The sequence below is a fragment of the Meriones unguiculatus genome, chromosome 14 (genome assembly GCF_030254825.1).
Source record: "Meriones unguiculatus strain TT.TT164.6M chromosome 14, Bangor_MerUng_6.1, whole genome shotgun sequence".
NCBI lineage: Eukaryota > Metazoa > Chordata > Mammalia > Rodentia > Muridae > Meriones > Meriones unguiculatus.
In genome coordinates, this window is record NC_083361.1 from 15,236,112 (window position 1) to 15,263,866 (window position 27,755).

Here is a 27,755-nt window from a genome sequence, read left to right on the forward strand (position 1 = left end):
CCGGAGGCGGGCCCCGAAAGCGGCTTCCGGCGTGACTGCGGCCGGCCGGCTTCCGGGTGTGCGGTGGTGCGTATGAAGGCCGCGGGGTGCTGCGGGGACCAAAGCGGGCGACGATGGGCGATGGGAGGGCGGCGTTTGGGTCGGTGCGGCGCACACGAGCTAGCTCCGTAACAAGTTGTTTATTTCAATTTAAATAAAAAAAAAACAGTGTTGTTGTGAGACAGGGCCCAGGCTGACTCTCACGAGTCAGGCGGAGAAAGCGCTCCTCGTAATTGTCGCTGTTGGATGACAGCTGCTTGTACCGTTTGTCCAAAACGACCCCCCCCCCCCCGCCTCATGCCTCTCCCCCAGCACACCCCGTTTGTTTGTGGAGCCCGTGCTGGAAAGCCCGGGGCTAAATGTGTTCGTAGTCGTCCGTTTGTCCGATTTTGGGAAGTCCTAGGGTTGATGTGCTCCTCATTCTCTTGCACTGATAACCCCAGGTAACACCTCCAACCCAGGTCAAGTTCTCAGACGGAAGAATAGAGAAATATAGATGAGAAACCTGTATTTATTTATTTATTTATTTATTCATTTATTTATGATTATGTTTTTCGAGACAGGGTTTCCCTGTAAAACCCTGTCCTGGAAGTCACTCTGTTGATTATGCTAGCCTTGAGCTCAGAGATCTGCCTGCCCCTTCCTCCTGAGTGCTGGGATTAAATGCGCGCACCATTACCAGCAACCGTGGTTTTATTGTTCGCCCAGGTTTTTCTTTGAAACCAACTGGAAGCGCGTTAAGAGCAGAGGCTGCCTTTGTAGTACCACCCACTTCACCATCGCCGTCACCGGTGTAACTTTGTAGCTTCAGCTCATTCTGTGAACGTTTGGTTCTGAGGTTCTGGTGAGTTCCAGACCAGGCTGTGCAATCAGAGCATTCGCACTGCCCAGCACAGGCCACCCATGCTGTGCCCAAGCTTTGCTTATTGTGCAAACACTTGTGTTTTAAAGTTCTTTGAGTAGGCAGCTAGTATCCTGTCTCCACAGTCCCTCTTCTTATATGGTTGCCATCATAGCCATGGGCAAGCATGATTGCTGTGCATCTTTTCCACTCCCATTTCTGACCTCCTCTCTCCAAATCACACCTTCGACCCTTTTCTGTACCATACTTCTCTGGTTCTCTGGTTGAAAGTTGGCTTCAAGTACTTTTATTATGTAACATACCTATAAGAAGTGTACGAAGAACAAAAATGATGTGTGCCACCACCAAATTAAGAAATATATTATTCCATCCTGCACACCACCACTGAATTCTGTTTCTTTGATGCTGGTAGGTCTCTCTGCCTTTATATGGTCCTGTGATGAACACCATACACAATTCTTTCAGTGTTTGACTTCCTGTGTGAATGTGTGACTTGGAAAGAGTACATGGTATGTCTCTCTCTCTGTGTGTGTGTGTGTGTGTGTGTGTGTGTGTGTTTTATTTTGACACAGTCTTTCTGTATCCATGGCTGGCCTGGACCTGGCAATAGACCAGGGTGCCCTTGAACTCAGAGATCTACCTGCCTCAGCCGCAGAGTGCAGGAATGAAAGGCACGCCTCACAGCGCCCAGCTTGCATGCAGTGTGTTTTGAGCGGCACCCCTTTTGATGTGAATAGCCTCCTTCTTCACTGCCCTGGATTCCGAGGTGTGATTAGAATCTCTTTCTATGGCTGTTCCTTGGTTCATAGGCATTAGTAGTGTTGCCAGACTTCCACTGCATGATGCCTCTAAGGACACATTTCCCAAGGCCAGTGTGGACACTTTTGCAAGGAATGTACATAATAATGGTGTTTCTGGGGACATGCACGCTTGCCAGAACCTGTGTTTCCCCCAGAAGTGGGTAAGTCTCAGCGCGGGCATTCCACCACTTTTATCCATCTGAAGATTCTTCTTTTTGCTCCTGTCCACTCCCGTTCTCTCCCCTCCTTTTCCTTCTCCTCCTTTTGTTTTCTTCTCCCTAGATTTATTATCTGTATATATGTGTTTCTGAGTGTGGTATATACATGATGCCCTCAGAGGCCAGAGGCCTTGGACTCCCTGAGCTGGGCTTAGAGGTGGTTGTGAGTGGCTTATGGAGGATGCTAGGAACAGACATTGGTCATCAGCGAGAGCAGTGCATCCTCTTAACTTCTGAGCCGTCTCTTCTTTCTCTTTTCCTCTTGAAGGGCAGTCTCTCCCTATAGCCCACACTGTGTATAGGGTCCAGACTGACCTCAAACTCTTTCTTCCTCCTCCTGAAGCCTTGTGAGTCCTGAGGTTACTGTTGTGTGTTACTGTGACAGTGGCAGTGTACCTTTTTATTCCCTTGTCTGATCACATTTTGATTGATCAGCTTTTTATTTTATTTTTATTTAATTTTTTCAATACAGGGTTTCTCTGTGTAGCCTTGGCTGCCCTGGACTCCCTTTGTAGACCAGGCTGGCCTCTAACTCACAGTGATCTGCCTGCCTCTGCCTCCCTGAGTGCTAGGATTACAGGCTTTTTAATGTGTTCTTGTTTATACCACCTCTTATGCCATCTCTGTGCCCATTCGTCTTTATTTTTTTTCTTCTTGATCTGGAGGGGTTCATAGTGTGTTCTGAAGAAGACTCTTGTGGTTATGTGTATTTTAAACACCTTCTAGCTTGTAGCCTCCTCCCCTTCTCCTCCTTTGTTATTTTTGGCGAGGTTCTTTAATGAAGTCTGCCGGTAGTGTGTTCTTTCATGCTTTGTCCTTTGTGGTTTTTGTATCTTTTAAGGATATCCTTTTCTACCCTTGGGTCATATATTCTCGTATGGTATAATTTAAAGTTTTTCCTTCCTTAATTAAAACCATAGCCCTGTCTGTATGTTTCAGTTTGCATATGGTATGAGGTAGGGGTTAAATTTAATTTTTCACATACAGATAATCAGTTGCCTTGGTGAGTGTGTATGTGCGTACGTGTGCGTACGTGTGTGTGTGTGTATGTGTGTGTGTCGTATGCCACTGCATGCGGGTGAGAGCCAGAGGACAGCTTTCGGGATCATTTCTCTCCTTTCACCATGTGGGGTTGGGGTTCACACTCAGTTGTTAGGCTATTTTATTACAGAGCCGTCCTGTGAGCCCACCCAGGCACCTTTCACGGAGGGCTCGCTTTGACTTGAGTCCAGCATCTCCAGCATATCATGTCTCCACACACATGCATTCCTCTTTCTGAGCTCTCCTCTCTGTTCCAGTGGCCTTACCCGACAGTTTCTGTACACTGGTGCGGTATGGTCACCATTCCTGTTTTTGATATCTGGTGGGACAAGTCTTCTGACCTTTTGTTCAACAATATTTGATCCTTTGCCTGTAGCGAGTTTTAGAATCAGCTTGTCAATCACATATGGACAATTCACGAAGCCTGCTTGAATTTTGCTGGGCTTTGTATTGGTCCAGTAGCATTAAATTCAATCAAATTTTGAAGTGGCTGCTTTCATCTTTTTGTTTGCTACACTTATTTTTATGTGCCACTTCATAGAAAAAAGACATTTTCTCCAGCCCAAGAGTAGTAGCTCAGTGGTAGAGTGCCTGTCTAGCATGTGTGTAGCTGTGGGTTGGACCCCTACCATTACACCACACACACACACACACACACACACACACACACACATGCACACACACGCATGAGTTCCTCTCCATCCCATCTTTGTTAGCTTTGTAGTATGAGCACGTTATCAACTTGTTTTCTGTGTGTATTGACTCAATACCTTCTTTCCTCCTCTCTTGCCTCCACCCTCCCAAAGACTGGATCCTGAGGCCCTGGCATCACCAGATCTGGCTAGAAGAGATTATTTATAACTGCACCCTTAGAGTCTGAGCAAATGGACTTTCTTAGTTACCTCTTTGGTATTGGCTTCCAACGTCATTGTTTGTAGTCCGTGCATTCTGCAGCTTGGCTTGTCCTGCTCTGCAGCCAGCACGATGGGCATGGTCATCACCTTCAACCTTTGTAGCTCACTGTTCCTGGTGCTCCCTGTGTGTTCACCTTGTGAACCAAAGGACTGTGAGCTCTCTCACTCTAGGGTGGATCTGTTCAAAAGCGTGACCTTGAGGCTTGTAAGGCTTCATCAGAAAGGCCTAAATGTTTTAAGCAGTTCTGTGTTCTCGTGTGATCCTTTGCCACTTTGTATTGATCTTTATTTCTGCTAATTCCTTTTTTAAACATAAATGTATTTTGACTCATTAATAAAATCATACCATATCCACAGTTTACAGGATAGATTGGTTTCTAGCTACTTTTAAATCTAGTCTGACAGTTTCTAATCTTTACATTGTTTTCCTTCCTTCTTTTGCCCTTCTTGTGTTTTTTTTTTTTTCTTCCCCTCTCTTATCCCAGGGGTTGAACCTAGGGCCTGGTGCATTTTAGGTGAGCTCTCTCTTATTGAGCTATTTTTCTTCATTGTTATTATTAATCTAATTGTGTAGCTAGAATTTATGTTGCTTGTCACGCAGGAGGCAGAAATTAAATCCTTAAGCAATGCATATTCATTGAGCTGGCAATCTGGGAAGACAGAAAAGAAAAAAAATCTGAGCCAGGTATGGTAGTTCAAATAATCTCAGCATGCTCTGGAGACAGAGACAGGCAGAGACAGGATATCTTTGGGTGTGAGGCTGGTCTACATAGTGAGCTTTAGGCCAACCAGGCTACGTAGTGAGACCCTTTCTCAAAAAAAAAAACAAAAATCTGTTTTCCTCTTCTCATCTTCAGAAAGCTAATTTACAGGGAGCAGGAAATAGAGGCTGTCAGTCACTGGGAAGTGTAGTCTTGGCCCTCTGGCCACATACTCAACCCAGCCTCTGACACTTGGGATGCTTCTCTGGGTATTCTGCAGAATTTTCCTCTTTATAAGCTCTCCTTGGGTTTGGGGAGAGGAAGACCAGCGTATGATGCTTGGCTGTGTGGCTGTGTGGGTGTGAGACTGTAGTTATGTGGGTGTGTGACTGTGTGGCTGTGTGGGTGTGAGACTGTAGTTATGTGGGTGTGTGACTGTGTGGCTGTGAGGCTGTGTGGGTGTGTGGCTGTGTGACTGTGTGGGTGTGAGACTGTAGTTGTGTGGGTGTAGAGAGTGTGACCGTGTGGCTGTGAGGCTGTGTGGGTGTGTGGCTATGTGACTGTGTGGGTGTGAGACCGTAGTTGTGTGGGTGTGTGACTGTGTGGCTATGAGGCTGTGTGGGTGTGTGGCTGTGTGACTGTGGCTGTGTGGCTGTGTGGGTGTGAGACTGTAGTTGTGTGGCTGTGTGACTGTGGCTGTGTGGCTGGAAGGCTTGCCCTGTCGAGGCAGAGAAGGACTCCAAGGACAAGAGAGGATGAAGAAGGCTGACTTAGGACTTGTTGAAGTGTATATTTTGGTGAAGTGGTCTCAGAGATGGCTGGCATGAGGCAGTGTGCCTTTCCAGCTTGGAGGGCCAGCCCATGAAGCTGTGACAACAGTGACAAATATTTTTATGTTTCTTTTCTTTTCTCTGAGTTCTTGGTAAGCCTTTGATAGTCTTATTTCACTTAAATTCCATTTTTCTGCCTTAAAGATAAATTTTTTATTGCTTTATAGATGAACAGACTGAGCATAATAGCTGAAAATGTTTCCACACTCTGTTGGCCTAACATCTTGGCAATATGCTTGGTGAACTACAGATTACCTTGGGTGAACGGTAACTGCCTCAGTGCCATGCCACTAGCAACAGGCAGCAAAGGAGCTTAGTTGTAGGTGCTTGTGAGGACCAGGCCTGCCTGGTAAGCGGGGCTCTCGGGGCCTCACACCCATGTGCTTACACAGCCCCGCCTGCCTGGCAGGAGCAGGTGTTTTGATCTGCCTTGTGTTGTGTGTTTATCAGCTCTGATCTTTGTGGTTTGTAGAAAGATACATTTTTATTACGTTTATTTTTGTATGTACCCGTGTCTCTGGGTGGGTGTGGACTGACACACATAGCATTCAGGTAGTGGTCAAAGGACAACTTGTAGGAGTCAGTTCTCTCCTTCCACTTTGCTGGTCCTGGGGATTGAACTCAGGATGTGAGCCTTTGTGGCCAATGTCTTTACCTGCCAGGCCATCTTGCTGGGCCCAAAAGATACACTTTTGTGAGAGAGGATGGTAAAAATGCCCACAGTCCTCCTGTGACAGATGTTTCATTGGCAGCTGGGGAGAGAGGAGGGAAACTAGAGTCTATTAAGTCCTTCTCAGCCATGGGACTCATAGTCTTCTAGGAAGAACACAAAGCCTTGGCTTAGTTTCTCCAAGGCTGTTGAGCTGGTAAGTGGCCCAACCAGGGTATAGATTCAGAGTTTGTCTACAGTGACCGGCACAGGTTTGCTGTGTACTGTGGCACTAGGCTGTTGCCTGTGTTAACTCACTGAGTTACCGGAGTTCTTAGGAGAACATTTCTGTAATGTTCCCACTTTTCAGGCCAGAAACTGAATAACATGGAAACTTTAGTTGCTTGGTTTTCGACTTTATAAGTAGTTAGTCCAGGAGGACTGGGAACTACAGTTCTCGCTCCAGATTCTCCCATTTTCACACTGCTCAAAACCAATGGAACGGACTTGAGCCCGACCCCTGTTCTTTTCACTTCCGGAGTCATCAGCGCAAGCTGAACTTTAACAGTCACAAGCAGTGTTTGCTTCTCAACATAAAGTAGGGCAAAGCCTCCGCCATTGCTGTCGTGTGCATGGAGGTGACTGTGGCATTTCTTTTTCAGCCCCCTCCAACATGCAGGGTAGCATGAGAAGAGCAGGAGTCATGACAGATGTCCACCGGCGCTTCCTCCAGCTGCTGATGACTCATGGTGTGCTGGAGGAGTGGGAAGTGAGGCGCCTGCAGAACCATTGCTACAAGGTCCATGACCGTAAGTGTTGTGTCCATGTTCCCAGAAGCCACTGGTACTGCACTGATCAGAAATCAGGGGTTGAGATAACAGCACTGGAAAAGTCATCACGTAGTCCTGACCCAACCATCCCTCTCCACCTCTCTGAAGTAACTCTGGTGTTTAGTATGATAGACAGAATCTTGGACTCCGAGGTGTGAAACTACAGTTCACACCAAGGCTACAGTGTGTGCTCCAGCCCTAGTGTCCATGTCTTCAAGGTAGGGAGAGTGACAGTAACTCACCGAATTCCTGGGAGTTGAGGAGTGGCTCAAGCAGAATGCCTGGCACGGGAAGAGTGCTCAGGTGGTTGCTGTTAGAAAGAGGGCAGCTTAGCACATGGGCAGGATACAGCATTAGATCCAGCCAGCCTGGAGCGAGTGCCAGCTATGTGCCCTGTGCTAGATGCGTTTGGAGCATCTCCTCTGCAGGTCACTGGGAGGTGTAATAGGGTAGTTGGGGACGAGGCTTGGCTCGCTCTGAGGCCTCCGGCCATTGGAAGGACAGTAGAAGCAATAAGGTCAGTCACAGAAGTTCCCTGAAATCACAGAAAGCCAAGTGTGTTGAGTGTCCCTATAGGCAGAGTTAGTAAATGAAAAGGAACATTGGTGCCGCTTTATGATATTACTTGCTAGGTTCGGGGAAAGGGCGAAATTATTTTCTTTGCGTAGGAAAGTACCAGAGTGGACTGGAAGACTGTTCTGTGTGTTTCAGAGGTGGTGGCTTTTGCATGGCAAGGTGCAGAAGAGGATGGTCAGTAGGAACTGGGGACGTTTCATCTTATGCCCTGTTCCTTTACAAAAGAAAGAAAACTGGAAGGGAACATACTATAGCGTTGGTGTATTCTTTTTTTTTTTTTTTTTTTGTGGGATGTTTGAGACCGGGTTTCTCTGTATAGCCTGGTCTGTCCTAGAACTCACTCTGTAGAGAGGCTGGTCTCAAACTCAGAGATCTACTTTGCCTCCTGAGTGCTGGGATTAAAGACCTGTGCCACCGTGCCTGGCTGTATTAGTGTATTCTTGATGGTTTCTTCATGGCAATAGAAGTGTTTGCTTTTTTCCTGCATTCTTGTTTCCCTCCCTGTATTTCTAATGTTCAACAGCAGCAGCAGCAAAATGGCTTTTAAAAAAAGCAAGCTCAGGCAGAAGGCATGAGGAAAGGGGTAGAGATTGAGGGCTCGCAGGAGTGGAGGCGAGGAACGCATGCAATTAGCGCTCTATAGAGGTAGGGTAGAGCCCTTGGAGATGGAGGTGAGTGCACTGAGAGAGAGAGGCAGAACCCAGAAATGGAGTTCCACAAGATATGCAGTGGGGGAAAGGAGAGATGGCAGCACAAAGCCTGTTCTCCAAAGCAGCGAGACGCCCAGGGAGCAAGCTGCTGCACAGGAGCAAGCCCAGGCTGGAGACCTTGAGTAGGGTGGCCTCCTGAAGTGTCCTCTGCCCTGGAGCTAAGCCGTTCTGGCTGGCCCCGACAGGACAGTTGTTTCCAGATGATGAAGAGCCCTGTGCGCAGTGCAGACCTCTGGGGGGAGTTGAAGCAAGGACGTGTGATTAGGGTCTGCTTGGAAACTGTCCTCTAGGAGGTCTGTGAGCAGCAGCTGCCTGAACAGCATGGAAGGGAAACTTTGTGGAAGGCCTCCCAACCGAGCCACAGTCATACACTTGTCCTCCCCGCTTCAGGCCCCACAGGACTTCATGTCCAACCCTCAGCATCCTCCAGAGATGGCCTGGCTGTGAGATTGTTTCTTATGCTTTTTTTCTTTGTGTGTGTGTGTGTGTGTGTGTGTGAGACAGAGATAGAGACAGAGACAGAGAGACACACACAGAGAATAGGAATGCATTTGTGCATGTGGAAATCAGAGGACAACCCTGAATGTTGGTCCTCACCTTCCCCTTTGTTTAAGACAGGGTCTCCTGCCAGAGGTTCCAGGGATTCTTCTGTCTATGCCCATCTCCCCAAATGAGCGAACTTCGACACCTGGATTTTCATGGTTGCTGGGGATTTGAACCCAGTCCTCATGCTTGCACAGCTAACATTTTCTCAGCTGAGAAACATCTCCCTAGCACCTAAGTGGAAGATTTCCAAATTGGGTCTTGGTGGAGTCAAGAGACAGAATGTCAGCTACAGGGCAATTCTTTTGCTTCTGCCTTTTGGTTTCTTGTTGACAGGACAGTTTTGTGCGGTACTGGAGCCAAATGATACCTTAGTGCTGGGAATGAAAGGTTTTTTTTTTTTTCCTTTATTTGAACTTTGAGTTGCTATGACCTAATTTAGGAAAATTCCTGTAGACTATGTCCAGGAATTGAGTTATAGCAGTATCCCTCATCTGCTGGGATGCGTTCCAAGACTCTCCAGCACACGCCTGAAATTAGAGCTGGTACCCAACTGCTTCTTTCTCTCTGTACATTCCTGCAGTAAAATCTAATGTATGTATTAAGCACAACAGGAGACTACTGCAATGACTGAGCAGAAGCTTTACAGCAGTGAGAAAGGTCAAGTGAATGTGTGCTCTTGTCCCCCTGCCACCTCACTGTCCTCTCCTGGCTTGATTGTGGCTGACATCTGACGAGTTAAGCACCAGAAGCTGGCTCCTTGGCTAGGGAGGACTCTGCAACTATACGCACGCTTTTCTTTCTGTTTTTCTTTCGGTTGCTTGAGACTGGGTCTCTCAGTGTAGTCCTGGAACTCAGTATGTAGACCAGGCCGGCCTTGAACTCACAGAGACCCACCCACTTCTAACTCCAGAGCACTGGGATTAAAGGTGTGCGCCACCATGCCTGGCCATGTGCACTATTTTTTTTTTTTTGTGTGTGTGTGCCTGCGTGATGCTGAGGTAAGCAGAGTATAGCCAGGCTGTCGTTTCCTTGGGAACGAAAGAAAAGGGCCACTTCCTAAGAGTTCTTGTTGCTAGAGAGACTGTAAAATAACTGATGATGGAGATAAATGGTGTAAAATCTAACAGACTTATAAGACCCAGTATTATTTCTCTTTTGTTCTGAAGCAGTGCCCAGGAAAGTCCCTTGTGCAATGGGAAACCATTTTAAGAGAAGTGCAGTACAGAGTAGCGACTGACCTGTAGGTCGCTGCCTGCCAGTACCTCATTTATGCACATCAGATGCACCCTTGACCTGACTTCTCTTACTGCCCTTGGGGGGTGTTTATTTCTCGTTTCCCTTGCCAGGCAAGAGTGAGATGTTGTCCTGCAGTCCTGCCACAGAGCCGTCTGGCTCCTCAGAAAGAACCTGGAGACCTGTCTGTGTTGTTAGAAGACCTTGGATGCGATTCAGGGCTTATACCCATTGCATGCGCATCGATCCAGCAGCACTGCCCGAGACTGTCAGCTCAGCTCTGTGCTAGGGACTGATGACCTTGAGTCTCATGAGTCTCATCATGTCTGTAGAAGACCCTTGCTGGCCACAGGCATGGAAGTTTATAGAACAGAGGTTAGGACCTAAGTGGAAGATTTCCAAATTGGATCTTGGTGGAGTCAAGAGACAGAATGTCAGCAAAAGCCAGTGAGCTCCTGAGATACTGACTGGGGTTCCTGCCTCACACTAGATACATGCTGTCTGTTTATCCTCCAGAGAGTGGCTGGTGTCCAGAAATTCACTTAAGCCTGACACTGTCTTCATGAGATTAGCATCAAATTCCACAAGTCAAAGGGTGATGGTCCCACACACTGTCCCAAGTTTAGGTGCTAGCTGCAAGTCTCAGGTCACCTGTACTTCAAGGGCTTTCATGACCCCATTGTTCTGTTAGATAATTTGCTAGGCTGACTCAGCACTCAGGAAAATTCTTTACATTTGCTGGTTGATTAAGAAGTGAGGTCTCTGACAGTTCCTGGGGTTCCACTAGTGTTCAGGGTTTTATGAGGGGCTCATTACACAGGCCTGCTTGGTGAGAGCTTGCCTATCTAAACTGATGCAGTCTCTAGTCCTTCCTGTCCCTAGAGTTTGGGGGATTCTGATACTTACACCACCTTTCTGGTGACCAGCCCCTTCCTTGAAACTACCTAGAATTTCCTCATTGTAACAAAAGGTGCCCCTATCACCTCTGTCACCCTGGAAATTCCAGGGCTTTTAGGAGTTCTATGCTAGGAACCGGGGGCAGAGGCTGGGTGGTATTTCCTGTATGACAGGCAGCAATGGGGTGATAGGCAGCTGTCCCAGCTCTCATCTGGGCATTCAGCCATGGCAGCCTGCCCAGGCAGAGCTGGAGGCACATCTGGAGTGCTTCTGAGGTTCCCAGTATATCAGGAGAATCTCCTGTCACCAGAGGAGTACCCGCTTGAAGGCTAGAGCCAGGCGGCTTCTGGGAAGACTGGGATTCCCTCTTCTTAGCCCAAGAACCCTCTGTCATAAACTTAAGTAAGAAATCTAGGCTGATAGCCAGCTGGCGGGATGGCTTAGTGGGTAAAGGTGCTTTCTACAAAGCCTGATGACCTGAGTTCAATCCCCAGGACGTACATAGTGGAAGGAGAAAACCAACTTTCTGGCCCTTGCCAAAATAAACGGCTGTAGAAGGAAAATAAAATTTAAAAAGTACAGATTAAGCATTTCTAAATCAAGTGCCCCACAATCCGGAGCCTTTCAAGCACCAGCCTGACACATAGAAGACGCCACACTCAGTCTTTCATTTCATAGTGTTCTCTAAGCTGTTGTATAAAATCATCTCTAGCTCGTCATCAAGCATATAGGAACCCTGAGTGGATTTCATATTTAGACTGGGGTCTTATCCCAAGATACCTTGTTATGTAAAGTCAGGCATACCAAAGTCTGAGAAAGGTCTAAATGCTTCTCTCTATTACTAATCCTGCCCTGGCCCTGAGTGTATTGTGACAAGAAGGAATTACCTATCCTCATATTTTATGAGGTCTGCATCATTGTCATGTCAAAGGCGTTGCAAGGAAGGAAATCACGGACCTGTGGTTTATCGTGAGCATTCTAAAGCTAACGTTGCCCAGCCTAACCCAACAACATATAAGAAGGATGATACAACATGACCAAGTGGGCTATTCAAAGAGTGCTGGGTCAGTATTTGTCTTAGTTTGGGTTTTATTGCTGTGTAGAGATGCCGTGACCACAGCAACTCTTACAAAGGGAAGCATTTAATTTGGGGCTGGCTCACTAAAATGAGTTTTAGTCCATTATTGTCATGGGGAACATGGCACTGTGCAGGAAGACACAATGCTGGAGAAGATGCTGAGAGCGCTGTGTCTTAGTCCGTAAGGAGCAGGAGGAGACCCTGTCTCACACTGGCCATAGCTTGAGCATATAAGACCTCAAAGCCCGCCCCCACAGTGACACACTTCCTCCTACTGCCTCCTAATAGTGCCACTCCCTATGGGCAAGCATTCAAACACATGAATCTGTGGGGGCCATTCCAATTCAGACCACCGCAATATTTGAAAAGTCAGCCAGTGAGGTCACCTAGCTTAGTTGGTAGAGTGCTGTTGTAGGATGCATGAAGCCCCGTGTTCTAGTCCTGTACTGCATAAACTGGGGATGGGGGTGCACGCTTGTAATCCCAGCACTTAGGAGGTAGATGCTGGGAGATCAGAACTTCATTCTTGGCTACAGAAACGGTTCAAGGCCAGCCCAGGATACATGATAGAAGAAAAGAAAATCAATCCATATAATTTTGTAATTCAGCCTATTAACAAAGTGGGTTCCAGGCACAGCAGTACACACTCATTCAAGGTTACTTAAGAAACACTTTACATATTTAGAAGTGCTGTAGCTGAGGAATTCAATGTGTATTTTGGGGGGCCACAGCTGAAGTGCTCAGCAGCTACATGGGATAACTGTAGAGAGTTCTTCAGCTCCTGTTGTCTGAAGCCTCCTCCTGCTTAGATCCAACCTGCACACACTTGCAGGAGTGTGTGCCTCATGGAGAGAGATCCTTTAAAATGCGCCTTCTAACACTGCATGCCTGGTGAGTGTAGGGCTGCCCTCCAGGGTGTGCTTGTGGAGGTCGAGGCGTCTGGGTGGGCGTCTGTGGAGTCTGTTGTGTCCTTCCACCTTTCCCTGGGTTCCAGGGGTTGAACTCAGGTTCTCCTGTTTCCATGGCAGGTGCTTTGTCAGCTGCATCCCCGAAGCCCGGGGGGCATTTGAAGACAAGGTAAATGTCCAGGTTGACCCCCTGGCTCATTGCCCACCAGCATTTCTCCAGAACTTTTCCCCCTAGGTGCTGCTAGTGCCACTGACACTTTGTAATTGATTTTGCTCTTAAGTTTTATGTTAACTTTTAGTCAAATTTAAAAATTAAGGTTGGGCTTCGTGGTGCACACCATTAATTCCAGCACTCAGGAGGCAGAGGCAGTCAGATCTCTGAGTTTGAGGCCAGCCTGGTCTACAGAGTTAAGTTCCAGAGCAGCCAAGGCCACACAGAGAAACCCTGTCTTGAAAAACAACCCAACCAACTAACCAGCCAATCAGAGGACCCAGGACCTCAGCTCCCAGCACCCACGTTGTGGCTCACAACCATTTGTAACTTCAGGGATCCAATTCCCTTTTCTGACCTCTAGCACATGTGGTGCCCAGACACATATGTAGGCAAAAAAGCCATAGACAATAAACAAACAAGCAAACGGTAAGCTTTGAAAACTTTGCAGCAAGCCTAACAACAGATACCTGAAATCTGTGTGAAGAGCTTGGTGAGCCCGCTTCACCACGGGACTTGGGAGGTTTCCCAGTGTTTGTAAGCCTTTCCCTGCCTCACCCAGGTGAGACTAGCAAGCTGCTGACACCCCTGCACCTCATCCCTTGTTCTCGTGGTGAGTCACAGGGATGCTGACATGTCAGCTGCGTTCCCTTCTGTCACATTGGGTGCCCACCTCTTCCCAGAGAGGACTTAGTGGTAATCAGAAGCTGGCTCCAAATGCAATGCACTTGTGCTTTAATGAGTTCATTTTTTTTGGCTGTAATTAACAGTCAACGAGCTCAACTGAGTCTGGGCGTGCTGTCCCTGGAAGGAGTACTGCAAGGGGAGGAGCTCTGTGGGTGAGCTGTGGTCACTGTTCGCTGGAGCTCATCCCTGGAGACTGGAGGGAGAGGGGGTCTGGTTAAGAGGAAGGAGATTATACTGGAGGTGGGACTGGCGTCTGGCTCCACTCAGACAACATACAGAAAGGCCAGTCCACTGCCTGAGTGCAAGCTGCGGGGGCTCAAATGAAGGTGAACTGGTGGCGTGTGCCGAGTGCGAACCTGGAGGCATTATGACAGTGCGTGCCCACACCCACACCTAGCCCCCAGGGTTGACACTGTTCCTCAGACCTGCAGGATAAAGTATTGACAGACTAGAGCTGGGCTGCAGAGCGGCTTGCCGTGAGCCTGTGCTGTACGTGGAGTGCTCCTCCTCAGGAGGAGGCGTGCAGAGGCCTTAGATGGCTCACTGCAGGCTGCTGGCCGGGGAAGCTGAACGCAGCCAGATCCGCAGGGAAGCACACTGTAGTTGAAGCAGGGAAGCTTTCAGGTGTCAACCCTGTTGTGGCCATTCTGAGCCCGCCAGCTCTGGAGAGGTGCTTTGTTCCCTGGGCTGGTTGTTACAGCTGTGATTTGACTTACCACAAGTCTACTTAGGGAGCTGGCTTCCTGAGCTAGGTCTGTGGCTTTAAAAGGGTGGCTGCCTGGGATGCTGGCTCACAGTTAAGCTTTTATGCATGGTTAGCCACTGCCTGTCTGTCCAGTTTCTGGAGAAAAGTGTTCACCATCTCGCCTTAGTCAGAAACTTAAGCTCTTTAATCAAACATCCAGGGGACAGGGTGGACCCTTTTAAGTCTCCTCACAGGAGGGTTCCAGCCCACACCAGAGTTTGAAACTGTAGAGCCCTGTGATATGCACTGCCCTACAGTGGTCTAAGTCAGTTAACATGTTAAAAAAAAACACAAAACCACCAGGTTTTTGTGTGTTCGCTTGTTTTTAATAAAAACCTAGCTGAGTGCGCAGTTGCTGTAGCCTACCAGCTGACAGTGTCGGCCAGCACTGCTCTCATGAAACCTGAGAAGAAAGTTCCACATCAGAGACACAGCAAGGTGAGGTGCTCTGTTCTCAGCCGGGCCTCTCCTGCTGCACATGGAAGCAGGCGGGAGACCTGTGGCAGAGAGCCGTCACAATCGTAAAGGGTTGATGGACACCTGCTTTCAGCAAGAGTAGGCACAGAGGGATCTGTGCTACCAAGGTCGACAGTAAAATTCTGCTGAAAGTAGTTTCCACACGTGGCCATTCTGGTTGCTGTTCAGAGCTCAACCGCGGTGGAAAAGTGGCAGTGTGGAGCAGTGCCCGCAGTGGGCCCCTGGGCAGAGGGATGTCCTTGCGTGGATATACGGTACACATGGGTGGCAGTGCTCAGAGATTCAGCCTGGAGGCGGGACTGCTCGGTGCTATGTAGTGAGCGCACCACCCTGTCTTGAGGTGCAGCTGAGTAGGCTTGCTCACTAGAATGTCTTCATTTGTTAAGCAGTGGACAGCATGCTTGGAAATGGGCCTCTGAACCAAGCATCTGAAACCCGAGCTAGTACGCCGAATCTAGCTGCCCAAGCAAAGGCTGACACAGGAGGACCATAAGTCTGTCGAGGCCAGCCAAACCCTGTCTCAAAACCTAAATGAGAACCAAACCAAAATGCCCACATCCATTTGTTAGTTTTATGTCAACTTGACAAAAGCTGGAGTCATTTGGGAAGAGGGACCATCACAAGAGCCAGGCTGGAGACTTTTTTCTTTCTTGACTTGACTCCTGTAAATGGAGGAGTTGTTAGGTGGGTGTAAGCCCAGGGATTTTTATTTAAAGCATTGTTGCATGGAAGAACAACCACAGGAGAAGGAGGAAACAGTGCAGGAGGCCCTCATCACTTGCGCTGAACCAAAAGGGTGGCTGGAGTCAGAACGTTGAGAGACAGCTCTGCCCGGCACTTGGATCTGCAGCAGGGCCTGGCCTGCTGGTACACTTAGCCTTCTTGTTGAGGGTGGCAAGGACTTCTTGCTGTCATAGGGCATGTTGGCTCACAATGGTTTGGCCCCAAGGGGCTGATTTTTAGTCTTATTTTTCTCTGCCTAAAAATAGCATTTTCTATCTTTGGTGCCTCATTTAGAACAAAAATACTTGTTGGCCAGAGGTGAGGGAAGCAGACTTCCTGACCACTTGCTGTTAGGGCACGGTGTGCAGTGAACTGTAAGCCCCACACGCCGTGGAAGCAGGCTGTGATTTAGCAGGAAGTTCCTGCTGTATAATTTACTCTGTTATAAAAATGGGAAAAAATATATCCAAGCCAAAGGAAAGTGGGCCAAACTCTTGAGTCAGAGGCCTGTTTTGTCTAGTGTAAAGCCAGGCCCAAGGTTCTCATTGCTTCTCTGTCAGGCATGTCCTAATGGAGGAGCAGCAGACCACCCCTCAGGGATCTTTATGGGTCTTCGCCTTTCTTCAGCCCATCCTAGGGTGGGACCAGACAAGGACTGTATTGATGCCAGGCATGCCGACATCAGCCACTTGGCTTCCTGCACATTGTCTCTGACTTCAGCAGCCCCTTGGGTGACTTCATTCACGGCACTATGGTTTCTGTGCTCCTCTCACCCCTGGCAGAGCCCCTTCTGTGACTGAAATGCTGTGACACTGCCAGGGTCTGGTGGAGGAAGGCCCTCAGGTTTTGTCTACTGAGGGTACATGGCTTAGTGCCCAGGCTGAGGATCTGGAGTCTGGCAGGCCAGCTCCATGTCCAAGTTAGGGAAACTCTGAGCAAGTTGTTTACTGTCTTTAGGCAAGCAGTGTATAAAGAGAACATGAATAGTGCACCTGGCAGGGTGGCTGTATTGATGAATGCACGCAGCAGTGCCCCGTGCCCAGCAGGCCGGAAGGTGCATCATAGTTACATGATCACAGCCTGGAAGAAAAGCAGGTGCCTGCATGACAAGTAAGGAAACATCCTGGTTAGGGCCAGAGCCTGCTCTCCTTGTAGCCAGGCGCTCCACCCTGCCAGCTGCAGGCTGCCGGGGAAGCAGCCTCTGATTGGCTTGCATGACCGTCAGTGTTTGAAGTATGTGCCATTTTCTCAGTAGGTTCAAGAGTGCTAAGAGAGGTTTGGTGTGAGTAATGGTAATTAACTCCCTTATATCCTTCACAGTAGGATTTCATGAGTAGAAATAGTTTCCTGAGAGTTCCATGGTACAGCCTGTCTTATTCCCATGGACTCAGAATATGGGGACACATATTTTATCCCTGTGGCTCTGCAGGTTTGTAGCTTCTTAACCAAGAGCCCCTGGAGCAATAGAGGCAGGACAGGACCACTCACTGTTGAAAGACTACAGGGAAGGGAGCACCGCCATGTGTAATCTTAACGCTGAGTTGTAGCATCCTCAGTCTTGGTAGCACAAAAGAGACCCTAGTGCTGACTAGCTTAGAATGGAGTGTGCTAGGAGGCTTCTGGGGAGGAGAAGGGGCTGCTTGGCCTCTGGGGCCAGGCTTGGGATTAGGCACAAAGTATGTGCCAGAGTGGTCTTCCTTTTCCTGGCAGCTGCTGGGCTGACAGCATGGCCACCTGGCCTTTGTCCTAGCTCATATCCATAGGCTGTTGGATGGGCTGGCCTGAGTTCTGGGTCCCCTCCTGGCTGACTTGAGCTCTTAGCTTCTCAGGGGCCTCCTGGGTCTGCTTCTCTGAATAGAAGTCCCTAGAATTACTCCCACCCAAGCTGCATGATAGGGAAAGACCGCTTGAAGAGGAGGCCGTGGTCTTGGTAGGCAGGGCATTGGCTGCAAGGTAGCCAGACATTATCAGCTGGCTCCTGTGTGGGCGGCCAGATGTGATAATCGGTGATGGTGATGAGGCTGCTGCTTGAGAACCAAGGAGGGCAGAGCTGGGAACTCTGGCTGGCTTGTCAGGCTGAGCCTGACTGGGAGGCTGTGGAGAGTAGAGGGTGCTGTTGAGAGCTGTGTGTGGCCATCTGGAGTGACTAAGAAAAGTACGGGAGGACAGGCTCACAGAGAAGCAGGTTTTTGCTGCTGGCCCCGTTGCCACCAAATAGCAAAGCCAGTTTGGAGACAGTGAGGGTATGGGGCCTGTGGACACAAGGTCATCAGTAGAGGCAGCCACGTGGATGTGGATGTGGCCCTTCTGGAGGATTGTGTGAAAAGAGGGTTGGGTCTCATCTCACCCCTGGAGTACTTGGAAAGTACAGGTTGTTAGAGTGCCTTTGATCTGCCCACAGAGTACACTTTTCTGAATGACACTTGAGGTACCTCTCTGGTGGAAAATGTGAATTGTCTTTTTCAGAGGGAGGTGAGACTTGTTTCTTATGTCACGTTGGGGTGAGCAGGGCTGATCCTGTTTACAAGGGTAATATTAACTGGGTAATGTCACTTAGCTAGTGGGAGGTGGTGATGCAGAAGAAACTTAAGATAATAAAAGTGATGTTATAAGGGACTCAGTAATGATAGATTTGCTTAGGAGGCCTTGAGTGGAATTTAGCTAAAGGATCGCTGCCTCCAAAAGCCAAAGGTAAATAGTCTGCTAACAAAGTCTGTTAGAGATAATCGAAATTTAGGATGTAAATTTTTTACTCACTAGGGAGTGAATATTTATCCTAGGATGTTTATTCACTAGGAGTGCCCAGCCATTAGGTTCCATTCCTGTAACAAAGGAGATGATAGCACTGGCTTAGAACCAGCCAGCAGGCCCATCTCCAAAGACAGCTAAAGTGGGCAGTGCAGAGTCACAACCATCTGCAGTCCTGTCTGCCATTAAGTCCCCTGTGTTCTTATCAGGAAGAGCACTAGTTTGCCAGGTGGCAAGATGGACCTGGGTGACAGTCATTCAAAAAGAACAACACCGGCATACATTAAAGATATTTCTGGCAATGTCTTTGCTGTATAAATCTCCCATCCACCCAAGTGGACAGACTTGCAGCCTCCTGTCTCTTCAAATTGTTCAAAGTGTGACTTGGGGCTGGGACCTACGAGAGATTTAGAGATGACAGCATATGTAAAACGCATAAACCTATGGTATGTATAAGTTAGTAGAATCTTCTGCTGAAGGCCAGCTCTTCCTTGGGCACTAGCCAGAGCTGGACACACGCTTCCTTCATCTCCTAGGTGTGTGGAGTGATTCCTCACTGGGAAGCCATGGCATGTCTATTACAGTGACTCTTGAGCACCCGACTCTTGTGTCAGAGTCAGTGTCAGTCTTCCAAAGTTGGTACGTGGGCGTCAGAACGGGTCCTCAACCTGCATCAAGCATGGGCTGTGTAGACAGCCATCTCACATGCCCAGGAGAGTGCTTCAAGGGAAAGGCCTTTCACATTGGTGGTCATGACAGGAGGCAGCAGTGGGAGGTGTGAATGTCAGTGCTGGGTCCTGGCTTCCTTCCGCATCATGGTTTTCCGCTTGTTAGCCACTATTGATTTTTCATCTAACTTGACTTTATTAAAAAGAAAGGGAAAAAAGCCAACACACACACATGTATGCTACCATTACAGAGGTGATCTGTCACTCGCCCTGTTCCTTTGAGGAACCTGTGAGCTGGGTCTTCATATACCCTGAATATGTAGCATATCTTCCCCTGCTACCAACATGACCTTTTGCCTTTAAGGCTGTCTTCACTTTCATCGCACAAGGTTGGAAATGCCCCCTTTAGGTAGGAAGCCAAAGTCACACAGCTCAGGTTTCTGATGCCCTTTACATGAGTCTCCTTCCTAGTGCTAGCTTTAGTCATCTCTGCATGGAGCAGAGAGTGACCTAGTCTTTCTCCTGTGGACAATTTTGTTGTTTCTGTTATGGTTTTAGACGCAAATGGTGCCATGTTTTCTGTTTTTGTTTTTTTCCTCAGTTCTTTTCCCCGCTCAGAGTGAGTTTTTTTTTTTAATTAAAAAAATTTTTTTGGCTTGTTTATTTTGAAACAGGGTTTCTCTGTACAGCCCCGGTGTCCTGAAACTCATACTGTAGACTAGGCTGGCCTTGATCCGCCTGCCTCTGTCTCCTGAGTGCTGGGATTAAAGGCATGCGCCACCACCACCACCTGGCTTTCCAAAGTAATTTTAAAGCCTAAATCTTTTGAAATTATTTCAATAAATGAACACAGTGATAGTCTTGTCTTGAAAGTATCATTGTGGAAGGGTAATTCCAGCGTATGAGGCTGGTCATATGCCTTCCCTGTGTCTGCTGCCTACAGAAGGGCTGCATCTCCAAGCCAGGATGATGGAAAGTATGTCCTTTCCCTTTATAGCCTCTCCAGTCCTGTCCCAACAGCTAGTTAGTATCAGTCCCCTGCAGTGCTGGCTCTGGATTTACCCCCCTCCCCAGCCTCGTGGCTCTTGAAAAGGTTTCTGTCCATGGCCTCCTGATGGCACAGCATGAGCTTCTGCTTGAGCCAGCCTCCCAGCTCACACCAGCTCACACCAGCTCACACCAGCTCCAGAGGGCTCCTGGGCCTGAGAAAGGTCAATGGGAGGAGGCTTGGGCAATGACTGCATGGACCATGCTCAGAACAGGACCTCTCCTGCCGTGAGTACCTCTGTGAGCCTCTCCTAACCTGCTGTGGCTCCTAGGTCTAGGCTGGCCCAGAGCCGTCAGGTGTGTCCTGGAGGGCTTCCTGGGAGGCACGCCAGAGGAAGGAAGGCTATTGTCTCAGTGGTCTGAGGTCACGCTCTTAGGGGCCCTTCTACTTCACTACATCCTCTCTGTCGCAGCTTATCTTTGAGCACTCCGGGAAGAAAGAAACCACACAGTACTGGCATCTGTCCAAGAGAGCCCAAACATCTGGCTAGGCTTCCAGTGTGGTCAGGTGCCAGAGTGATTGAAACAGGCTGTGTGTGCTTTTCTGATGAATCCACCCCCCGCCCCACCTGCTTACTTCCAGGAAATGCTACTGTAGATAAGCTGGAGGACTTCATCAACAATATCAACAGTGTCTTGGAGTCCTTGTATATTGAGATAAAGAAAGGAATCACGGAAGATGACGGGAGACCCATTTATGCACTGGTATGTGTGAGGCAGCACCCTCTAGTGGAGCTTTGGGAAACTGGCGCAGAGGCCTTTCCTGACCCCCTCTTTGGAGAGAGGGAGGAGAAAGGCAGCAGTGATCAACTGTGTGGTGGAGACACAGCCTGATCCCTATGTGATTTACTTTCAGGTGAATCTTGCTACAACGTCAGTTTCCAAAATGGCCACGGATTATGCAGAGAACGAGCTGGATCTGTTTAGAAAGGCTGTGAGTACAGTGTGCTCATTGCTGCCATAGGCTGTGCTTCTAGTGGGAGCAACTAGAAACTGAATTGTGGAGGTCACTGTCATACCCCCAGCTTCCCTGGCCACACAGGGAGTGACAGGCCTTAAGACACTTGCCAAACAAGTCACCTGAGAACTTGCTGGAGTGCGTGGGTCCCAGTCCCTGCCCCAGAATGCTGAGCCCGAGCTTTAATGAGGTGCTCACTGAATGGCTGACCTGCTAGGGCCCTGTTCTTCTATGCTTTGGAGCAGTTTGCTCAGCCCATCTGTCACTCACCTGGCTAAGACAGTGCCTCCCGGTCCTGGAAACACATTATTGGAAAGACAGGAAAGGAATGCCCCTCTCCAGTTTCACCTTGACTGAGACCTTCAGGACAGGTAGTCATTCTGGTTTATGGTTTCCTGGTGCTCCTGGCCTGTCAGCTATGTCATAAGACAACAAGGCCACACCCCTGTGCTGACACAGGACTCCTGACACCTGTCCTGCCACAGATGGAAGCCTTAGGGAATATGCCTGGCGCAGCCCAGGCAGTCTCCTGACCCACACCGGCTCTGCTCCTTTGCCTGTAAGGGAGGAGAGTGCTGCCTCATACACGCAGCCATTCGTTTTTCACCTTCTGGGAGATGGAGGGAGGGCAGGAGTGCTACTCTGGGATGGTGTGACAGGAGTGGTCATCTTGTCAGTTGGACTGGACATGTCTACTGATAATCTCTTCCTGAAGGGCTGTTGGTGATGGTTTGCCTGTACTGGGGCCATTTTAGCCCATCCCTACAAGGGCTGCCTGGTGGCTAGGTGCTGTGTTTGTTCTTCAAATAGATGAATAGGCACCCCTTTCTCTTGCAGTTGGAACTGATCGTTGACTCAGAAACTGGCTTTGCTTCTTCTACAAACATTTTGAACCTGGTTGATCAACTCAAAGGCAAAAAGATGAGGAAGAAGGAGGCAGAGCAGGTGCTGCAGAAGTTCGTGCAGAGCAAGTGGCTGATTGAGGTACCCTGATGGCCTGATTCACTTGGAAGTGGGCAGCCGTTTTCTTCTGAATCTATGTTTATATCAGTTGAGCCAGGCCCATCTGTGGTCCCTTCTCTGCTGTAAGCTATGAGGGGTGTCCGTGTCCCCTGACACTCACATGGTCTGTCTTGGATGCTGCAGCCACAAGTGGAAGAGGCTGGAATCGATGAAAGGTTCATCCGAGCTGTGGCGCAGATAGAAGCATCGCGTGGCGGTGTGAATGAAAATGGTCCCCCAAGCCCAAATTTGAATACGTGGTCCCCAGTTAGTGGGACTGTTTGGAAAGGGGTAGGAAGTGTGGTCTTGTTAGAGGAGATGTGTCTGGAGGGTGGGCTTGGAGGTTTCAGAATACTCTCACCTTCCCCAATGTGCTCTCTGCCTCCTGATGTAAGTTGCCGGCCACTGCCCCAGCACCAAGCCTGAATGCCTGCTGCCATGTTCCCTGCCATGATGGTCATGGTCTTTTAACCTCAGCACTGGGAGCCCCAGATCAAATGCTTTCTTCTGTAAGTTGCCTTAGGCACAGCGCTGAACATGGCCCTGACCCTGACACCTGCCTGGGGCTGATCCCTGGTGCAGGTGACTGCTCTTTCATTCCTGTGCCTGGGAAGAAACGAAACCTGGCCTGGGAGAGGCAAATGGAAGAGTGTGAAGGGCCTTGTTGGGCCACCTGCCATAGGAGACTTCTACGCTTGTTGTGAGCTGTTGTCAGCACCATGTCGCAGAGGGCCAGTGCCCTTGGCCCTTCCATGCATGACACTCACCCTGGAGGTGCAGTGAGGACCTGTAGACACAGTGGGTCTGGAAGAGGAGCAGGCCGGGGAAGCCTGCTGCCTGGGAGAGGCAAATGCCCCAAGTTTTTCCCCATAAAAGGTACTGCTGTTTCCATAAGCCCAGACCTGGGCTCAGGCTGGCCATGTTGATCAGAGCTTTGCCCTGTGAGAGCCCCAGCTCACTGCCAGCAGTGCTACATTGCCTCCAGCTTCCTCCCTGGGTAGTCAGTGCATGGCCTGAGGCTGCTTTTTGTGGCCTGATTTGCCCTTCACTCTCTGGGAACCATGGTAGATTTCTAATCCTGGGTATCTCCTGGGAAGAGAGATAGGCTGGCCATGGGGAGTGAGGGCCAGCCACATATCATGTGTCCAGTGAGGGCAGGTGTTGACCTTCACAGCTTGGTTGGTTTGTTTATGTTGACACCCTGCCAACATGGAGCCCAGGTAACAAGCCTGGTTAGGAGCCTGCAGCACACATGAGCGACTCTCACCGTTGCTTGTCCTCTCTGGGTGGGTTTGTCAGTGTAGACGGTTCTTGGTGTGCTCTCTCTGGGGGGAGACTTTTGGAGAACAGGGCTTTGATTTCACTGCCCTGTTGCAGAATTTTCCTGACCTGTGGTGCTCAGTAAGCGCTTGCTGGAGTGGGTGACTGGGCCAGCAGATGTAGTTCCAGACACTTGAAACTTAGGGAGTAGTAGAAAGGTTTGCTCACTGGGGACAGTTCTTTGCTGCTGGCCACAGAGAGGAAGCTTCCTACCTCCAGCATCTTGAGGCCTACCATGGTGTCCATGGCATCCAGGCCCCTGTCCTTCTGGTGCCTTCCTTTCAGAATGGAGATGCTGCCTCTGCCTTCTGCAGAAATGGATCCGAGCTGTTACAAGGGCCTAATCGGAGCTCTGAAGAATTCTATGAGCTGTGGTGGAGGAGAGCATGGAGTACCTCCACCTTGACACCTGACAGCCAGTTCCTTAGTGTCCTCAGTCCTGCCACTGGGCATCTCTTGAGTTCTTGTTCACCAAGTATCTGAAGGAAGGCACAGGCTCAGGCAGCAGGGGGCGTGGTTGGGAGAGTACCTCCTGGCTCCTCCACTGTTTCTGGCTGTGTTTTCTGGCCTGGACAGCCTGAGCAGGGCTGCTGTGAGTTCTGTGGGGGACCTACTGATGGACTGTTGACTGGGTTGCTGGCTGCTCCCTGCCTAGCCTTCCTGGCCCAGCCCTTGAGCAGAGGGACTGGGTTTTAGAGTCAGTCATCTTTGGCCTGCCTCTGCTAAGGTTTCCCACAGGGTTGTATCTTTCAAGGGCATTTTCCTTCCTGGGGCCTCTGGCTTGGCTCTGAGTTACTATGCAGCTGTGTGGTTCACCAGGAGGCTCTGGACTAGAGGGTGGTAAGTGCCTGGTCGGTCACCATCAGAGCCTGGTCGCTGCTGACTAGCCTCATCTCCTGCATTCCAGGTTGGCTCCCTCTGGTGGGGCCCAGCCTCAAGAGCAGGGGAAGGAGGGTCAGGAAGCTGGGTGACTAGCGGGTCTCCACAATGGGTCTGGTCTCTTTGAGAGGTACCACCCACAGGACTGAGATAGCTTTCTCACACCTTCCTACCCAGCAATAACCACTGCTCAGGATACTAGTGCTTTGTGCACAGAGGCCTTTCTATTTCTGGGCTCCTTTCCCACTGCCCCTCTTGCTAGCCCCACTTTCACTTGCTTCTTTGGTCACTAGGCCCTTCACAAATGGCCCCCACCCTCCCTTCTGCCTTGGAAAGGAGCCCAGCTTCCATAAGCACCCATCCCCACTGTGTGGTGGGTGGGGAGGGAGCTCAGGTATGTAACTGTCCCAAACTCAACTCTTGCTTGTCACAGCTGGAGGACTGTTGGGGCTATCTCCTCAGCCTCCTCCTGTTACAGTGTCTCCTTTTTATGTGGCCTGAGCTGGCAGCTTCCCTCTACCCACCTCACATGCCCAGGACCACAGAGGCTCCATGTTGCCTCTTCTAGCTTCCCCTCAAATAAGCTGGCATTGCAGGGACCGTGGCTGAGTCCACATTGTTCACTGTTGACTGTGATGAAGCACCCCAGCGTTCTGGCCTCTCCTCATAGGTGGTGGCGTTTGCCATATTGTTACAAAACGGCTGGCCTTCCTAGGGTGTGGACTGTACCCAGACATGGAGACCAGGAGGCCTGGCTTCCTTTGGAGGCTGTGCCAGGCACACTTCAGCTTCATTTGTGAAGTGGCAGGGCTGGCAGTGACGTCAGAGCACTGGTGGGACATGGTGGGAGAAGTAGGCGCCTGGCTGGGGTGGCCTTGGGTCACCAGTCGGAAGACTGCCTCTCTTACCTGGCCTCTGTTCCCTTGGTGAAGACACTGACTCTGACTCGCCTGTGGGGCTGAGGTGGCTGTGAAGATGGGTTATCCGGTCAGTTGACACTAAGGGAGGGTAAGAGGACTCTCACCTCCATTGTCCTTTTGATCTTTAGTTTCCCTTTCTTGAGGTTTGGCTAAGGGGATGTTGCTGACATAGGGTTGGCTGGGATTAGTGACAGCCTGCAGTGACTAGGGCATCCGGACTCTGGGCTGTGGGAGTCAGCGCTGAGCTAGTGTGTGTTGTGTCCCCGCAGAAGGAGGGGGAGTTCACCCTGCATGGCAGGGCCATCTTGGAGATGGAGCAGTTCATCCGAGAGACCTACCCGGATGCTGTGAAGATATGCAACATCTGCCACAGCCTCCTCATCCAGGTACCGAGGGCAGTGGTGGGAGGGGGGCCTGAGGCTAAAACGGGGCCGCTGTTTTAGCCCTCAGGAGTAGGCACCTTCTGAGTAGGTGTAGGCCATGAAACATGATCCCCTACTGATGCACCCATATTTCTCGCCCTGGCCTTTCCGTTCTGTCTCAAGGATGCTGCTGGCTGCTAACTTTTCTGTAGAAAGGGTCCAAGCCTGGATGGCTGTGTGAGACATGTCTCTCTGTACCCACCATTCTGCTTCTCAACTGCAGCTTTGCAGGCTTTCCCTCCATTCAACCAGGCTGGGTGCCCGTGTTTGCTTCTTTCTGATTATCTTGGGAAACCAGGCCCCATGCTGAGCTTCTGCATGCATATCCACAGGTGCCTGTTGTATTTCCATGGTCACACTCTTGGAGGTGGGGCCTCTGGCCTACACCATGCTCGTCTTGATCTTAAAGCATGTGATACGCGTTGCCTCTCAGCCTACTGCAAATCTGTATACCTGTATCTCCCACCAGGGGCTCTTTGGGGGGGAGCCTGAGCTTGGAGTTACTGGGGCTTGGTAGGAAGTGAGGTTTTCAGCTTCTCCCATCTATGTCCCCTTGTTCAAAATTCTGTAGTAAAGGCTGTAGTGTAAGGGCTTGGGGTTATTGCCAGCATTAAGTTGGGGCCTGGAACTTTAAACCTTGCAGTCTGCTAGCCTTTTTCTTGCAGCTTTCTGAAGGTTTGTGAAGTTGAGAGATGTACTCCATGGTCCTCAGCCTTTCTTGTTTCAGGGTCAAAGCTGCGAGACATGTGGTATTCGGATGCATCTGCCTTGTGTAGCCAAGTACTTCCAGTCCACCTCTGAACCACGCTGCCCCCACTGCAATGACTACTGGCCCCATGACATACCAGGTGCGTGGTCCCCAGAGGAATGGGGTGGGGTGGGCTTGTGAGGGGCTACCTGTGGGATCTCTGTTCTGAGTCTGGGCCCCAAGAGCACCCTTGGAGGGAGGGCTAAGGAGGACTCTGAGCATGAAGGTCAGTGCTGCTGAAAACTGCCTGTTCCCCTTGTTCTAGATGGCTTTAGAATCCACTAGAAACCCCAAGGCTTATGAGGGTCTCCAACAAGGCTCTCCTCATAGCCATCCAGGGACAGGGTTTGGGAAAGGCACTTCCCAGCTCCCTCAGTGAGCTCTGCTGCCTGGCTTGCGGTGCTGGGGAGGAGCATCAGCAGCAAATGTTACAGACAGGATGTGTCCTCTGCAGGTGACATAGCTATAGACCTCAGCTGTGTTCTGTGTGATCAGTCTCTTCGTCGTGCTGCTCACTGTGTCTCCCTGCTGTTCTATACACAGAAGTCTTCGACCCTGAGAAGGAGAGGGAGGCTGCCATCTCCAAGTCAAGCAGAAAGTCCTTGCGGACCCGGCAGCACTAGCTGGTCTCCTATCGTTCCGGCTCCTGGCGGGCTGACCCTCACGGCCCATTTAGAACTGCCTTCCTTGTTGATATTTGTTCTTAACATGTTTTTAGTAAATATTTCCTGATGGCTGCTGTGCTCTGCAGTCTAGAGCTTGTGTGGGGTCAGGTTCCCCGTGGCGAGCTGAGTGGACTGGCCCTGAACGATTACACTGGGTCAAGCCACTGCCAGCCCTGGGCAGTTGTCTCTGTGTCTAGCTCTGGGTGGTTTTGCTTTTGTTGCAGTTTTGGTCCACGACATTGGCCTTGGTGTCCACAGCTACAACAGAACCTTACTCTGGCCCCAAGCGCAGTAGCTTCTGCAGGCTGTACTAGATTTGTGCTGTTCCCATGGGCCTTTTATTGACCATCAGCCCACCAGTTATTTCAGCAAGTAGCCTGAGAGTCAATCCAGACTCTATCCCTGGCGTCCGTATCAGGTCGTCCTCAAATCCTGTTCAGCCTGCCATTTGGCCCCACAGCTGTCCAGACTAAGTTCCATCCATCATCCCCAGCTGCAGCGGCAGCTGCTCTGCTCCTGGCTCCATTGCCCCCAGACAGGATACCCTGCTAAGATCCTGTTTGATTTCGGGTGACTGGGTTGAGTTAGGACTCATGGTGAGAGTTCTCACCTGCTCACCTCAGCCTTCCTTCCTTTCTCAGTTCCTCCCCTTTGGTCCTTGGGCTCACCACTACAGTACTCGGTGCCCTTCCTTTTTCAGTAC

General features: G+C 49.9%; 1 protein-coding gene across 1 annotated transcript; it reads left to right on the plus strand.

Annotated features, from left to right (window-relative positions):
- Nsmce1 (NSE1 homolog, SMC5-SMC6 complex component) lies at positions 1-27,130 on the plus strand. Its single transcript, XM_021628476.2, has 8 exons — positions 1-66; positions 6,717-6,863; positions 20,722-20,843; positions 20,995-21,072; positions 21,934-22,080; positions 25,487-25,603; positions 26,367-26,487; positions 26,931-27,130. Exons 2-8 carry the CDS (start codon positions 6,728-6,730, stop codon positions 27,008-27,010), a joined length of 801 nt encoding a protein of 266 aa, XP_021484151.1. The 5' UTR covers positions 1-66; positions 6,717-6,727; the 3' UTR covers positions 27,011-27,130.
- The last annotated feature ends 625 nt before the right edge of the window (positions 27,131-27,755 follow it).

What these genes read in the sequence shown, in the direction of transcription:
- Nsmce1 (XM_021628476.2), top strand. Translation starts at nt 6,728, where the DNA reads ATGCAGGGTAGCATGAGAAGAGCAGGAGTCATGACAGATGTCCACCGG. An exon ending in TTGCTACAAGGTCCATGACC is followed by an intron (nt 6,864 to 20,721) that starts GTAAGTGTTGTG and finishes GCTTACTTCCAG; the next exon opens with GAAATGCTACTGTAGATAAG. An exon ending in CTGGCCCCATGACATACCAG is followed by an intron (nt 26,488 to 26,930) that starts GTGCGTGGTCCC and finishes TTCTATACACAG; the next exon opens with AAGTCTTCGACCCTGAGAAG.